The 16974-nt window shown below is 40.7% G+C and overlaps 1 protein-coding gene across 1 annotated transcript; it reads right to left on the bottom strand.

Annotated features, from left to right (window-relative positions):
- Positions 1 to 4835: 4835 nt before the first annotated feature.
- Positions 4836 to 15006, bottom strand: LOC147685376 (uncharacterized). The gene is made up of 6 exons (XM_086939780.1): positions 14841 to 15006; positions 10267 to 11228; positions 9581 to 10204; positions 8685 to 9531; positions 4968 to 8360; positions 4836 to 4867 (listed from the first exon to the last, which is right to left on the bottom strand). Exons 1-6 carry the CDS (start codon positions 15004 to 15006, stop codon positions 4836 to 4838), a joined length of 6024 nt encoding a protein of 2007 aa, XP_086795906.1.
- Between the last annotated feature and the right edge of the window lie 1968 nt (positions 15007 to 16974).

Genomic DNA, 16974 nt, shown 5'->3' with positions numbered 1-16974 from the left:
AAACTGACATCACGATAGCACCCTTGTTACCTGAAGAGCCAACTTTAACTTTCAGGAGGGCACCCTCGATGCGGGATGCCTTGGTAAGATCTAGCCCAGAGGTTATCCCCAAAAAGGAGGGTCTATTTGACAAGTCAGGTTTCTATCGGTGTATATCATGTAGGGCCTGCAAGTTTGGAGTTTCCACTAAAGAATACAAAACTGCTTTTGATGCTTCCCCTATTTCCATTAAGGGGCATTATACATGCCGGTCTGAGTTTGTAGTTTATGTGCTCCAATGTACTTGTGGGCTCAGGTACGTTGGGAGCACTAAACTACAGGCCTTCAATAGAATACTCCAGCATCTCAGGGCCATAGTAAACACAGATGAAAAATACCCTGTGGCTCGTCACTTTGGCCTAGTACATCAGAAAAATGTAGGTCACCTAAGCTATTACATAATTGATGGAGTCCCTAAGAGCATTAGAGGGGGCAACAGGGAAAAATCCCTCAGACAATTGGAAAGCAAGTACATTTTACTAATGGACACGAGGATCCCAAATGGCCTCAATACGGGGGAGGACCTTCATTGCTTTTTATAACATCACGGCATAAGAAACAGCTATGCAGATAATATTAGGCGTAATATTTAGTCCCTCCGTATGTCAATTTACAAGCGGCTTCTAATTCAGGGAAGGCTAGCCAAGTTATATTGTACTTGTAAGAAATGTGGGCAGTACATGGGGCATCATCGAACCTGCACACAAGATAAGAATTTCATCCTTGTACTGCATTGGTATCTGAGGTTCTCATCCCCTATTGCTAAATCAGTTCCCCTCGCATTTGTGTAAATACCTTCCATCAAGTACATCATTGATTACAATATGGACATATTTGATCGATCCCATCTCAATTTCTGTGTGTACCAGCTGAAAAGTAATGTCCAAACTGTTATGTTGTGATACCCTTAAGGCACTATGTCTTTATGTTTTCTCTAATGATTGAGATTGAGTATATACTACGGTATTTATTTGTATGGGGTATCCATTTTGCAAAGTACTTCAGTCACGTTCAATTTAGTGTTGGGGAGCAGGGTGAATAGTTGTATTAACTCTTGCACATGTAAACCTCCTAATTGGTATAACATGGTAAAGCATGAGTATCTCCTAATTTTCATAATCTTGACCAGTGTGTTAATTTTTGATAAACTAGTCACATATTAATCACTTATTCTGATCTTTTTTCTGAATCTCAGGTTAGTTCAGATTACACCTTGATTTATGGGTTTGTCTTTTTCCCCCCCTTTTTTTGCACACTAGGTGGTCACGTTAGGGGTCTTACGCGCCAATCGACTGGGGTTTGTGAATGAGTAAAATTTGTATTGAACAAGAAATATAATTGCGCATCATCATCGGATCTTGCAAACATACGAAACGTAGAACGGTTTAGGGTTGTAAATATGTGAAACAGCAACCTCGATGGATTCACATGTATATAATGTATAGTAATAATGGCACAATCATATTATGAATTGATCGATTGTACATAGATTGTACATATGAACATTGTAATCAGTTTATAGATTGTAAATAGTCTGTCATGTTTACATCCATTTATTTGTCTGTTTTCTACTCCAGGATGATGTGCATTAAGTGATTTTTTAGTTTCTTTCATTTCTCCCGCCCCTCTTGTTGATTGGTAACCCTTTATATACATTTTCATTGGTTTTGTTCGTCATGTGATCAAGGTCACCGTGAAGTGACCGAAACGCGTCATGCTGGCGAAATCGTGTGAATAAACTCTATTAATATATCACCCTTGCGCTGTGGAGTGGTCTGTACCTGTGGTATCCGGTGTGGCAGATTGGATCTGGTCCTGATTTGAGGCAGCGGAACAGGATTGTGAATTGCATATATATATATATATATATATATATGTATGTATGTATGTATGTATGTATGTATGTATGTATGTATGTATGTATATATAGATAGATAGATAGATAGATAGATAGATAGATAGATAGATAGATAGATAGATAGATAGATAGATAGATAGATAGATAGATAGATAGATAGATAGATAGATAGATAGATAGATAGATAGATAGATAGATAGATAGATAGAGAGTTTTAAGTCTGGGATTCAAAAAGTGGAGGAATTTCTAAAAGAGGCGTGACCTATGTAATTGAGGCTTAAACACATAGCTAGTGTTTTGGTACATGTTTAAGTGCCAGCGTTACCATAACGTTTTTTAAAATTACTTGTTCGAAGATCGATGTGTGGTAGTGAATATAGGGATGAGTCTCAATGTTCGTCTTAAATTTACTACCAGGCCAGAGACCCGGAGGAAATCGGCCCACATAAAGCCTGGCCTGCATATATGTAGCTTGTAATATATACGTCACTCGTGCACCATAGGGTGTTTGTATTTAGAATATGGGGATTTTTAGCAGTGCAGTGCTTGTTTTACGGAATGGCAGCTCACCATTAGTAAATCGCGGCTGATACAAACTTTACTAGGTATACATTTACTTTTAAAGCATTTTAAAGCTCAACAAACTTTACACTAAGGGTTTTCCTTAGCAGTTTTAACAGAATGGATGGCAAAAGCTACATTGTAATACAAATTGAACCAACAGACCATTTAGGATTTAACATTTCAGAGGTTTGTGCCACTCGATGAATGGTGCATTCTTAACACACTGAGACAGTTGACCTCCAGCATTTGACATTAACTTGATGCAAATGGCTGCTGGCATACACTTGAAAATACGGGCCTTAAGTGATGATGTGTTTAACTTGGGCGCTTACACTCTACCAGAGCCGATGAAACTGCGTTGTAAATATTATCATAAACCTTGTATAATGCGATAATGTGCCTATTAGTGTTGAAGCCTCCATATTCAACAACAGTAGATATTAGAGCTCCCAGCATAATGTGCTGCATAGTTAAATACTTATAAGGTCCCAAAGGTGAGACTGATTACACTGCAAATGCTTGTTACACCTGAGCTGACACCAAAAGCATGTCTGTGCTCAGCATACGTTTAGTGAACGCTTTTGAATTTTCGGGGGTTGAATTTACATAAAAGCCAAAGTTGCAATGTAAATTCATGATAAATGCATGAGGCCAACTTCATTCTGTAAAGAATTCAATGCTCATCGTTTTGCAGGTGAGAGCAGAGCTTAATTGCTATGGCCTGCAAGATAATCCTCTGACCATAAAGAACCAACACACTAAACACTAGGGGGAAGGGCACATTGAAGTAAGTGTGTTTGCCTGTGATAAGTCTATGTTCAGAAACAACCAGGTTGCAGGCAACATTCCTTTTACCTAAAACAATACCAAACTGGAGGGACGTCTGATAAAATTCAATAAGACTTCAAGCAGGCGATGTGGACCAAAGATAAACATTTGAAACTACAAGAAACATTTGAAACTACAAGAACCAAACATACGTGCACCCCTGCTCTTAAAAATGAAGGGGTAGATTTTCAATCATTTAGTGCTGGGTCAGTGCCACAAAACCAGGAACACATTTTTTTTTTACCAATTTACTTTCCAGGGGAAAACTTGCTTTCCATTGGCAAGTACCATACAAGTAAAGTAAAGCATTACTGTGCGTTACTGAGTGCCAACGGGGCGTTACATTGGTAATACATGGACATTCCCATGCAACACTTATGCCTTTTGATGCAAAACCCTATCTACAAACAATTGTAGACAAGGTTTAGCGCTAAAAGGTAATGCCATCTAAGGAAATTTTAACAGGAGAAATGTTTTTCATATCTCCCTTCTTTTCCTACTTTGCATGCATACTGCACTGTGCAGCATGCATACAAAGAGGGAGACGTGTTTGAACTTGTCTAGGCATAGTATTTTGTACAGGAAGGGTAGCCTTCCTGTAAAAAACCTATTTCAGACTCAGACAAGCACATTAACGCTAAATCGCTAAGGTGTGTGCATGGCACACAGCAGATTAAATCAGCTATGACGCTAGGGAGCGGGGAGGAAAGAGTCATATATCTGTAGATATGGTGCTCTCCTGCTTCCTCCCTGCCAAGCAATGCAACCCAGCATTTTGGGCTGCTGTGTTGTGTGTCTTTTTTGAAAATATGGCCCAGAGGCACCTGTTTGCTAATAAGAAAAATAGTCCTTTGGCAGATTTAGTCATGCGAAGGTAAGGAAGCACCAGGTGACCAAATGACATAGAACATGTCAGTCAATTATACTAGCCACTCAGCTATGATACTTTGGTCCTTTTCACGTGATGAAATTCCTCATATGTTTTTAATGTTGATGACAATTATACTATGTACCCAATGTCTAAGTGGCAGATAGCATGATATGGAGAAGAATAAATAGACTACACGCAATCAAGAGATGTCTGATTAAAGCTTGCAAACAAACACTATATCTGAATTCTTTCTTGTAAAAAAAAAGATTTGAGAGCCTAAAGCAACCTAAACATATTAGTCAATTTCCCTAGCACAATTCATTTTTTACAGTACGGACAAAACATTATAAAAAGTTCTGCAAGCCGGACTGCGCAAATACAGTTGAAACTAATAGAATTGTAAGAAGGCTACAAGAAGATCCACGCCAACAAGATAATTCAGGGTAGATACAAATGGTACATCAAAACAATCAATCAATTGTACGCCCCTTTGACTGACACTTTCTGCAATCTTAATTGTTGTATGAGACATAAATACTAACTGTTTGAAACATAAACATGCTAAAATAAAAAAATACACATATGACACCTTTGCACAGATTAATACAATGTGCAGTTCCGTGTATGCTATTGTAAGTGTTCTAAATCAACAGAACTAAAGTTGCAGTTACAGAGTTAGTGAACTAAAATAATATAGAAGCACAACTCTAGAGAGGATATATTACAAATTAGAAAAAAAAGACAAACCAGACTTTCAACAGTATAGTCAGAAGAAATCATATTAAAAAAATATTACTAATTTCTTACCACTTGATAAAGTGCTTGTTGAGGAAGTACTACTTGTTGTAGTAGTAGGTTTGCTTGTAGTACTGGTAGTGGAGGTAGTACTAGTTGTAGTACTTGTTGAAGAGGGAGTACTGGTTGTAGATGGAGTAGTTGTTGTAGTGCTTGTTGAAGAGGGAGTACTGGTTGTTGTAGTGGGTGTACTTGTAGTACTTGTAGTGGAGGGAGTACTTGTTGTAGATGGAGTGGTAGTTGTAGTGCTTGTTGACGAGGGAGTACTGGTTGTTGTAGTTGGTGTGCTTGTAGTACTTGTAGTGGAGGTAGTACTTGTTGATGGAGTGGTAATTGTAGTGCTTGTTGAAAAGGGAGTACTTGTACTGGGTATACTTGTAGTACTTGTAGTGGAAGGAGTACTAGTTGTGGATGGAGTAGTAGTTGTAGTGCTTGTTGATAAGGGAGTACTGGTTGTTGTAGTGGGTGTGCTTGTGGTACTTGTACTCGAGGGAGTACTTGTTGTAGATGGAGTGGTAGTTGGTGTGCTTGTTGAAGAGGGAGTACTAGTTGTTGTAGTGGGTGTCCTTGTAGTACTTGTAGTGGAGGGAGTACTAGTTGTGGATGGAGTAGTAGTTGTAGTGCTTGTTGAAGAGGGAGTAATGGTTGTTGTAGTTGGTGTACTTGTAGTACTTGTAGTGGAGGGAGTACTTGTTGTAGATGGAGTGGTAGTTGTAGTGCTTGTTGACGAAGGAGTACTTGTTGTTGTAGTTGGTGTGCTTGTAGTACTTGTAGTGGAGGGAGTACTTGTTGTAGATGGAATGGTAGTTGTGGTGCTTGTTGAAGAGGAAGTACGTGTTGTTGTACTGGGTGTACTTGTAGTACTTGTAGTGGAAGGAGTACTAGTTGTGGATGGAGTAGTAGTTGTAGTGCTTGTTGATGAGGGAGTACTGGTTGATGTTGTGGGTGTTCTTGTGGTACTTGTACTGGAGGGAGTACTTGTTGTAGATGGAGTAGTTGTTGTAGTGCTTGTTGAAGAGGGTGTACTGGTTGCTGTATTGGGCGTGCTTGTAGAACTTGTAGTAAAAGTAGTACTAGTTGTAGAGGGAGTGCTTGTTGAAGACGAAGTACTGATTGTTGTAGTGGGTTCACTTGTAGTACTTGTAGTGGAGGGAGTACTTGTTGAAGATTGAGTGGTAGTTGTGGTGCTTGTTGAAGAGGGAATACTTGTTGTACTGGGTGTACTTGAGGTACTTGTAGTGGAAGGAGTACTAGTTTTGGATGGAGTAGTAGTTGTAGTACTTGTTGATGAGGGGGTACTGGTTGTTGTAGTGGGTGTGCTTGTGGTACTTGTACTGGAGGGAGTACTTGTTGTAGATGGAGTGGTAGTTGTAGTGCTTCTTGAAGAGGGAGTACTGGTTGTTGTAGTTGGTGTGCTTTTAGTACTTGTTGTGGAGGGAGTACTTGTAGATGGAGTGGTAGTTGTAGTGCTTGTTGACGAAGGAGTACTTGTTGTTGTAGTTGGTGTGCTTGTAGTACTTGTAGTGGAGGGAGTACTTGTTGTAGATGGAATGGTAGTTGTGGTGCTTGTTGAAGAGGAAGTACGTGTTGTTGTACTGGGTGTACTTGTAGTACTTGTAGTGGAAGGAGTACTAGTTGTGGATGGAGTAGTAGTTGTAGTGCTTGTTGATGAGGGAGTACTGGTTGATGTTGTGGGTGTTCTTGTGGTACTTGTACTGGAGGGAGTACTTGTTGTAGATGGAGTAGTTGTTGTAGTGCTTGTTGAAGAGGGTGTACTGGTTGCTGTAGTGGGCGTGCTTGTAGAACTTGTAGTAAAAGTAGTACTAGTTGTAGAAGGAGTGCTTGTTGAAGACGAAGTACTGGTTGTTGTAGTGGGTTCACTTGTAGTACTTGTAGTGGAGGGAGTACTTGTTGAAGATTGAGTGGTAGTTGTGGTGCTTGTTGAAGAGGGAATACTTGTTGTACTGGGTGTACTTGAGGTACTTGTAGTGGAAGGAGTACTAGTTTTGGAAGGAGTAGTAGTTGTAGTACTTGTTGATGAGGGGGTACTGGTTGTTGTAGTGGGTGTGCTTGTGGTACTTGTACTGGAGGGAGTACTTGTTGTAGATGGAGTGGTAGTTGTAGTGCTTCTTGAAGAGGGAGTACTGGTTGTTGTAGTTGGTGTGCTTTTAGTACTTGTAGTGGAGGGAGTACTTGTAGATGGAGTGGTAGTTGGTGTGCTTGGTGAAGAGGGAGTACTTGTTGTTGTACTGTGTGTACTTGTAGTACCTGTAGTGGAAGGAGTACTAGTTGTGGATGGAGTAGTAGTTGTAGTGCTTGTTGATGAGAGAGTACTGGTTGTTGTAGTGGGTGTGCTTGTGGTACTTGTACTCGAGGGAGTACTTGTTGTAGATGGAGTAGTAGTTGTAGTGCTTGTTGAAGAGGGAGTACTAGTTGTTGTAGTGGGTGTGCTTGTAGTACTTGTAGTGGAGGGAGTACTAGTTGTGGATGGAGTAGTAGTTGTAGTGCTTGTTGAAGAGGGAGTACTGGTTGGTGTAGTAGGTGTGCTTGTGGTACTTGTAGTATAAGTAGTACTAGTTGTAGAGGGAGTACTAGTAGTAGTGCTTGTTGAAGAGGGAGTACTTGTTGTACTGGGCGTACCTGTAGTACTTGTAGTGGAGGGAGTTCTAGTTGTGGATGGAGCAGTAGTTGTAGAGCTTGTTGAAGAGGGAGTACTTGTTGTTGTACTGGGTGTACTTGTGGTACTTGTAGTGGAAGGAGTACTAGTTGTAGATGGAGTAGTAGTTGTAGTGCTTGTTGAAGAGGGAGTAATGGTTGTTTTAGTTGGTGTACTTGTAGTACTTGTAGTGGAGGGAGTACTTGTTGTAGATGGAGTGGTAGTTGTAGTGCTTGTTGACAAAGGAGTACTTGTTGTTGTAGTTGGTGTGCTTGTAGTACTTGTAGTGGAGGGAGTACTTGTTGTAGATGGAATGGTAGTTGTAGTGCTTGTTGACAAAGGAGTACTTGTTGTTGTAGTTGGTGTGCTTGTAGTACTTGTAGTGGAGGGAGTACTTGTTGTAGATGGAATGGTAGTTGTGGTGCTTGTTGATGAGGGAGTACTGGTTGTTGTAGTGGGTGTGCTTGTGGTACTTGTACTCGAGAGAGTACTAGTTGTAGATGGAGTGGTAGTTGTAGTGCTTGTTGAAGAGGGAGTACTAGTTGTTGTAGTGGGTGTGCTTGTAGTACTTGTAGAGGAGGGAGTACTAGTTGTGGATGGAGTAGTAGTTGTAGTGCTTGTTGAAGAGGGAGTACTGGTTGTTGTAGTGGGTGTGCTTGTGGTACTTGTACTGGAGGGAGTACTTCTTGTAGATGGAGTAGTATTTGTAGCACTTGTAGAGGATGGAGTACTTCTTGATGTTGATGTCACTGTTCAATACAATAGAAATGGTTCAATATATGAGTTGAATGAGCAGGAAACTAATCACTAATCCAGGTTACTGTGCATCATATTGTCTTTCAATTTTTGATATTGTGCTCCTTCATTTGTATTGGTCAATACATTGCATAATAGTTTCATGTTTGAGGGAGGTGTAGATGGAGTAGATGTTGTAGTGCTTGTTGAAGAGGGTGTACTGGTTGTTGTAGTGGGTGTGCTTGTAGTACTTGTAGTAGAAGTAGTACTAGTTGTAGAGGGAGTACTAGTAGTAGTGCTTGTTGAAGAGGTAGTACTGGTTGTTGTAGTGGGTGTACTTGTAGAACTTGTAGTGGAGGGAGTAGTTGTTGAAGATTGAGTGGTAGTTGTAGTGCTTGTTGAAGAGGGACTTCTGGTTGTTGTAGTTAGTGTGCTTTTAGTACTTGTAGTGGAGGGAGTACTTGTAGATGGAGTGGTAGTTGTAGTGCTTGTTGAAGAGGGAACACTTGTTGTACTGGGTGTACTTGTAGTACTTGTAGTGGAAGGAGTACTAGTTTTGGATGGCGTAGTAGTTGTAGTGCTTGTTGATGAGGGGTACTGGTTGTTGTAGTGAGTGCTTGTGGTACTAGTACTGGAGAGAGTACTTGTTGTAGATGGAGTGGTAGTTGTAGTGCTTGTTGAAAAGGGAGTACTGGTTGCTGTAGTTGGTGTGCTTTTAGTACTTGTAGTGGAGGGTGTACTTGTAGATGGAGTTGTAGTGCTTGTTGAAGAGGGAGTACTTGTTGTACTGGGTGTACTTGTAGTACTTGTAGTGGAAGGAGTGCTAGTTGTGGATGGAGTAGTAGTTGTAGTGCTTGTTGATGAGGGAGTACTGGTTGTTGTAGTGGGTGTGCTTGTGGTACTTGTACTCGAGGGAGTACTTGTTGTAGATTGAGTAGTAGTTGTAGTGCTTGTTGAAGAGGGAGTACTAGTTGTTGTAGTGGGTGTGCTTGTAGTACTTGTAGTGGAGGGAATAGTAGTTGTGGATGGAGTAGTAGTTGTAGTGCTTGTTGAAGAGGGAGTACTGGTTGGTGTAGTGGGTGTGCTTGTGGTACTTGTAGTAGAAGTAGTACTAGTTGTAGAGGGAGTACTAGTAGTAGCGTTGTTGAAGAGGGAGTACTTGTTGTACTGGGCGTACTTGTAGTACTTGTAGTGGAAGGAGTACTAGTTTTGGACGGCATAGTAGTTGTAGTGCTTGTTGATGAGGGGTACTGGTTGTTGTAGTGAGTGTGCTTGTGGCACTAGTACTGGAGGGAGTACTTGTTGTAGATGGAGTGGTAGTTGTAGTGCTTGTTGAAGAGGGAGTACTGGTTGCTGTAGTTGGTGTGCTTTTAGTACTTGTAGTGGATGGTGTACTTGTAGATGGAGTTGTAGTGCTTGTTGAAGAGGAAGTACTTGTTGTACTGGGTGTACTTGTAGTACTTGTAGTGGAAGGAGTGCTAGTTGTGGATGGAGTAGTAGTTGTAGTGCTTGTTGATGAGGGAGTACTGGTTGTTGTAGTGGGTGTGCTTGTGGTACTTGTACTCGAGGGAGTACTTGTTGTAGATTGAGTAGTAGTTGTAGTGCTTGTTGAAGAGGGAGTACTAGTTGTTGTAGTGGGTGTGCTTGTAGTACTTGTAGTGGAGGGAATAGTAGTTGTGGATGGAGTAGTAGTTGTAGTGCTTGTTGAAGAGGGAGTACTGGTTGGTGTAGTGGGTGTGCTTGTGGTACTTGTAGTAGAAGTAGTACTAGTTGTAGAGGGAGTACTAGTAGTAGCGTTGTTGAAGAGGGAGTACTTGTTGTACTGGGTGTACTTGTAGTACTTGTAGTGGAAGCAGTACTAGTTTTGGATGGAGTAGTAGTTGCAGTGCTTGTTGATTAGGGGGTATTGGTTGTTGTAGTGGGGGTGCTTGTGGTACTTGTACTGGAGGGAGTACTTGTTGTAAATGGAGTGGTAGTTGTAGTGCTTGTTGAAGAGGGAGTACTGGTTGTTGTAGTTGGTGTGCTTGTAGTACTTGTAGTGGAGGGAGTTCTTGTTGATGGAGTGGTAGTGGTAGTGCTTGTAGAAGAGGGAGTACTTGTTGTTGTACTGGGTGTACTTGTAGTACTTGTAGTAGAAGGAGTACTAGTTGTAGATGGAGTAGTAGTTGTAGTGCTTATTGAAGAGGGAGTAGTGGTTTTTGTAGTGGATGTGCTTGTGGTACTTGTAGTGGAGGGAATACTTGTTGTAGATGGAGTAGTAGTTGTAGTGCTCGTTGAAGAGGGATTATTGGTTGTTGTAGTTGGTGTGCTTGTAGTACTTGTAGTGGGGGGAGTACTTGTTGTAGATGGAGTGGTAGTTGTAGTGCTTGTTGAAGAGGGAGTAGTAGTTGTTGTAATGGATGTGCTTGTGGTACTTGTAGTGAAGGGAGTACTTGTTGTAGATGGAGTAGTAGTTGTAGTTCTCGTTGAAGAGGGACTACTGGTTGTTTTAGTAGGTGTACTTGTAGTACTTGTAATGGAGGGAGTACTAGTTGTGGATGGAGTAGTAGTTGTAGTGCTTGTTGGTGAGGGAGTACTGGTTGTTGTAGTTGGTCTGCTTGTGGTACTTGTACTCGAGGGAGGACCTGTTGTAGATGGAGTGGTAGTTGTAGTGCTTGTTGAAAAGGGAGTACTAGTTGTTGTAGTGGGTGTGCTTGCAGTACTTGTAGTGGAGGGATTACTAGTTGTAGATGGAGTAGTAGTTGTAGTGCTTGTTGAAGAGGGAGTACTGGTTGTTGTAGTGGGTGTGCTTGTGGTACGTGTACTGGAGGGAGTACTTGTTGTAGATGGAGTAGTAGTTGTAGCACTTGTAGAGGATGGAGTACTTCTTGATGTTGATGTCACTGTTCAAAACAATAGAAATTATTCAATATATGAGTTCAATGATCAGGAAACTAATCACTAATCCAGATTACTGTGCATCATATTGTCTTTCAGTTTTTGATATTGTGCTCCTTCATTTGTATTGGTCAATACATTGCATAATAGTCTCATATTTGAGACTACATAATCCCCATGGCTAGGTGTGCATACTAGCATACAAATATGAACCCACTTGAGAGCCCAATGTACACCGCTGTTATCATATGTAAAGGCATAAGGATACTTTTTTTGTACTCTTGTCCCTGATGCTTTCAGCATGAGTAATCTGAAAATAATGGAACACATCTAAGGGCTGTACTGAATTGTTTCAAAGATAGAGAACCGATTTAGCACCATAGCTACTACTAATTCTGGAGAAGTGGAGAAGTGTGGCTCACTGGTTAGAGCAGGCAGACCCTGAAGCAGAGGTCAGACCCGGGACCAGGGTTCAATTCCCGACGCGGCAGGGTGTTGAGCTCAAATGTCCACGGACTCGATAATTCTCGCTTCGGTGCCTGACCTAATCACGGGTTCACACTCTGCAACTCTGGGCATTAAGCTTGCTTAATCTCCACAACGGCCCCCCGCGGCGGGATGCCTGGCTTTCACCTTGGGGATGCCCTGTAGGGGCTATCTCACAGGGAAAAGCCAGGACGGGTTCCCAAGGCAAGCGCGGAGATACCCCTTCGGGGGTCGATTCTGGCGCTATATAAGAAATATAATAATAATAATAATAATTCATCCTATGCAGGAACACTTTGGTCTTGCGCTACGCACACATACTTGCACAATAGTACAAAGATGTGTCATATCTAGTGTTGGTTTTGTACTGAAAAGGTACATTTTGAGTATATAGTGCTATACTCAGATATAGGTTAATATGTTTTCAAGTATTTATGTGTGCGGTTCAATAAGGCAAACATAGAAAGTTGTAAAGGTTAGAGAAAATTAAACTTTTGCCTCAAGGAGACACAACTCTATTAACACATCTCTGTTTAACAATGTTAGTGAATAGGTGTTTACGTCAAACCAATTGTTGGTTGTATTGTGTGTGGTAGGGATTTTATAATAATACATACATGTTACATACAAACCTGGCCTAATTGTATGTCAACATAAGGAGCACTAAAATGGAAGTGTGCAATAGTCAACACTCAACTAGTAATTTTGATCCCTGTGCAAATATATGCTTGTCCAGGGATTGGAGAATAGTTCTGACCTTGTAATGAGGCCTAAGAGGTGTACTTATTTTTTAAAGATTAGCTTAGATCAACAAATTAGAATTATTCTAGAGGTGGGCAAGTCTTGACTTCACGAAATTCTGTGGAGTTCCACCAACAGGCAGAAATAGGCATTTCACATTTATTGAGCTGTGAATTTGTCCCAGTAGTATGTTCTGCTCTGAAAAATCAGCACAAATGGTACCATGCAGCACTCCATAGTGTACAGCAACTAAAGTTGATTTTGCTGCAGGTGGAGTACAATTTCTTCTCATGTGGTGGCCTTCTGAATGTGAATAGTTGCAAGTGCCCGCATTAGAATATTCTCACCCAATGTCCTGCTAGCGACCAGAAATCATGCTATAGACACCAAATTGCGCTCACGCTCACCAACTAACTGTTCTGGAGCCGCGTGTGGACAAACATTTCAACCATGCGGCAACTGGAGGAATTTGGCTGGAACTCTATGTCTTGTGATGAGAAGCCAGCAAAATTTAACCAACGGAATATTCCACCCACCCCTAAATGATTCCCTATGTAAATTTGCTCTGTATTACTTCTAGAGAAAAAACTTCTTGAGAAGTAACTGAAAACGTAGGGGCATATTCTCAAGGACTTATCGCCGATAAAGTGGCAATAGATTTATCGCCCTATTGTCAAGCTGGTGCAAACTGCCGATATCGCCAGTTTTCCAGCAATAGCTGCCGCAAAAAACATTGCAACGGATGAGAGCGACAGCTAACTCTAATAATATGCAGAGTAGGCGTTCCTGAACAAAAATACACAAAAACGCCACTTTGTGATAGTCTCAACGATCAGCCAGATCGGCAATGCGATCCAAAAACAGGTGATGAGGCACGTTAGCAGCAGGGATTTAACAACTGCTTTCTAATGATGTTAAGCAGGATGACAACCTGCAGTATAAAAGGGAGCCCAGCCGAGAGCCAAATCTAAAGACCAACATGTGTCATGGAGCTAATGATCTTGCAGCTTGGAGAACCAAGAGGGCCACAACACCCACTGCCACCACTCATAGGACCCCCCTCCCTCAGACCACCCCCCTCCCGGACTGCCACAGAGGTAGCGCAGAACAAGAGAGCGGACCTTTCAAAAAAGCACCAGCCTCACAGACTTAACGCCAGAGAATGTCATTGCCCACTACAGGCTGAAAAGGATAACCAGCCCCTGCATCCTGACCCACATTGCCCACAGGCTGTCAGTACCAACACAGCGGAGAACCAACATCCCTCCACAGACAGATCTTCTGGCTGTGCTGCACCTATTGGCCTCTGGTACCTTCCAACCAACAACTGCGAGAGTTGGAGGAGTCCCACAGCCAGCCCTATCAAAGTCCCTCATACCAGTCTTGGATGCCATCATCAGCTTGGTACCCCAGCACCGTCATTTCCCCCACACTGCGCAGGGTAAACAACCATTACAATGCAACTATTACTGCTTTAAATACGCAACTTTTACAACGCAGGATCCTTTATAACGCATGCCATTACAGCGCATGTCAGTACAACTAAGATGTCCTTACAATGCATGCCATTACAACGCATTTTTGGGTAAGTTTGAAAATCTTTTTTATATATTTTTTTAATATATTTTTGTATTTAAGGAGTATTTTTTTAAATACTAGAGTAATATTTAGAAGTTTAAAGAAATGCTTTTAGAAATTTAAAATAAAATAGGTAATGTTTTATAAGTATTTATTTAGTTATTAAAGTATCAATAAGCATTAATGTTTTATTTTAAAATAGTAAAAAAATTAATACTCTAGTATTAAAACCTCATGTTTTAAGAATACTAATTTTTACCCTTAAAGTATCCTACCCTTATCCTACTATTACACCCCCCTGGAGTTAGAATAGTAATTTATACCCATACACTATTGAGCACTTACCCTACAATTACACCCCCCTGGAGTTAGGATAGTAATTTATACCCCTACACTATCCAGCACTTACCCTACTATTACACCCCCCTGGAGTTAGAATAGTAATTTATATTCTTACACTATCCAGCAATTACCCTACTTTTACACCGCCCTGGAGTTAGAATAGTAATTTATATCCCTACACTATCCAGCACTTACCCTACTATTATACCCCCCTGGAGTTAGAATAGTAATTTATTCCCCCTACACTATCCAGTACTTACCCTACTATTACACCCCCTTGGAGTTAGAATAGTAATTTTTATCCCTACACTATCAAGCACTTACAATACTATTTGTCATGCCCCGACGTCCCACTCGTACTGTAACTTTAAATGCAGGACACTATTTAAGATGTACACAACATCGGAACGCTACTTTACGTTCTTGCGTCTAGCCCTTTCTGCTGTGTGTTCCGTTCCGACTTGTTTTACCTGACTTCCGGTTTCCTGTTGTCGTGTGTACTTCCAGTTGGTTCCTGCCTCCTTCGTGAGGGTGTTTTCGTTCGGCTTCTCCCTTGTTGCCGAATATCCAGTTACACCGTCTCTGACGTCTACTTTCCTGGCGTCCGTATTCACGGTGTGGTCCGTGTTGGTTCATTTCCTATTTCCCCTTATTTCTTGTGCTCCGCCCGGTGGCAGGGATTTTCCCCGCCATCCGGCTGGGCACAGCTTGTTAATCCTCTCCTACTCAAGGTGCTCCGCACGGCGGCAGGGTCTATTCCCCGTCATCCCGCTGGGCACCGCTAAGTTCATTTTAGAGTGCTCGTGTCCATTCTCCCTATCTCCTGGTGCTTCGCCCGTGGGACGGGACTATTCCCCGCCATCCGGCTGGGTACTGCCAATTTATTCAGCATTTGGAATCTCTACTGTTGCTGACTCCCATTGTGCACATCCCCACTTAATTTTTTCCCCCCTGACGTTATATACTTTATTTTGTGGGCTCTTGCGTGGACCAGAGTGTGGTGTTATTTCGAAGTTCCTCTGCAAAGAATCACGGTAACAGCGCTTTGCACTGCCTTTTTTCTTACCATATATCAGGGGGTTTACAAGAGTGGATAACTCATTGTGATTATTGTATGACAGATAACCTGGTGCAGGATACATGGTAGAGGCTCACAAACACGAATCCAGACTTACAGAAGATTTGGATGTTCTTCCAGTTGTCTCCAAAGAATAGCAGAGTGAGAATTACATATCATGTCCTTACACTTACTAGTATAGAGTGGGATAGAGTTTTATTATCTTTTTGTCTTGTTTTTGCACAGAAAACGAGCACCTTATGCTACCCTTCCACTATGTCCTAAAGTCCAGACATTTAGTTGTGGTAGGTAATGGTCAAAGGAGTATAATAGACATTGTATATACATAAGGTGTGGTTATCATGTATAGACAGTAATATATTTCCTTCCTTACAGCCTGCCTTTTACCAAGCGCCCATTCTGAAGTCCACTGAAAGATCTGTTGTCTTCCCCAACCTTTCCTTGTTTTGTTTCCCTGTTTTCCCCTGGCGAGCCATTCGTTACTCTAGTGTCTGATATAGCCGAAAGCCCGTAGGGGAAGGCTGAGGATTATTCTCCGGATTCCTGACGCTCCTGCGGAACCTGCTTGGAAATCATTACACTATTACACCCCCCCTGGAGTAATAATAGTCATTTATACACCTACACTATCCAGCACTTACCCTTATATTACACCCATCTGGAGTTAGAATAATAATTTATACCTATAAACTATCCAGCACTTACACTACTATTACACCACCCTGGAGTTAGAATAGTAATGTATACCCCTACACTATCCAGCACTTACCCTACTATTACACCCCCCTGGAGTTAGAATAGTAATTCATACCCCTACACTATCCAGCACTTACCTTACTATTACACCTCCCTGGAGTTAGAATATTAATTTATACCCCTACACTATCCAGCACTTACCCTACTATTACACTCAATTGGAGTAACAATAGTAAATATTACTCCTCTATTATCAAATACATACTTTGGGATTAAACCCCCTTTGAAAAACAATATAGATATTAATAATTGATGAATAATGTATTTTTAAAATTAATAAAGAGTGTAATTTTAATTTAAAATTATTTTTAGAATATTTATTGTACATTAATGTATTTTATAAAAATGTGTTTATGATTTAATAAATAAGTAAAAAAAAATTTACAAAAAAATTCCCACGCTTTATCATTGATTGCTATGTAATGAATTGTCCTGCATTTATTTCAATAGCTCTCTATGTGAATATCACGTACCTGAAATAAGAGACTAACGGGTTTGTTACAGAGTCAAAACGGAGTATCCATAAGTTAAGAATAAAATTAAATTTATTTAAACATTTTAAAGAATAGAAAAGAAACAAGTTTAAATTAAAATCAAATGTAAAATAATTTATTGCGACACAGTTTATTAAAGTAAAATTGTAAATACATTTATTTATTAACAGAATATATTTTAATACATTTTTGCACATATTTAAACATTTTTAAAAAAAGGAATAACATTTATGAAAATAATATTGTTTAATAATAAAAAAAGTTTTACAGAAAAAT

The sequence above is a fragment of the Lissotriton vulgaris genome, chromosome 10 (assembly GCF_964263255.1).
Source record: "Lissotriton vulgaris chromosome 10, aLisVul1.2, whole genome shotgun sequence".
Taxonomy (NCBI): Eukaryota; Metazoa; Chordata; class Amphibia; order Caudata; family Salamandridae; genus Lissotriton; species Lissotriton vulgaris.
Note: the sequence above shows the minus strand (reverse complement) of the source record. Positions and strands in the feature narration are given on the sequence as shown.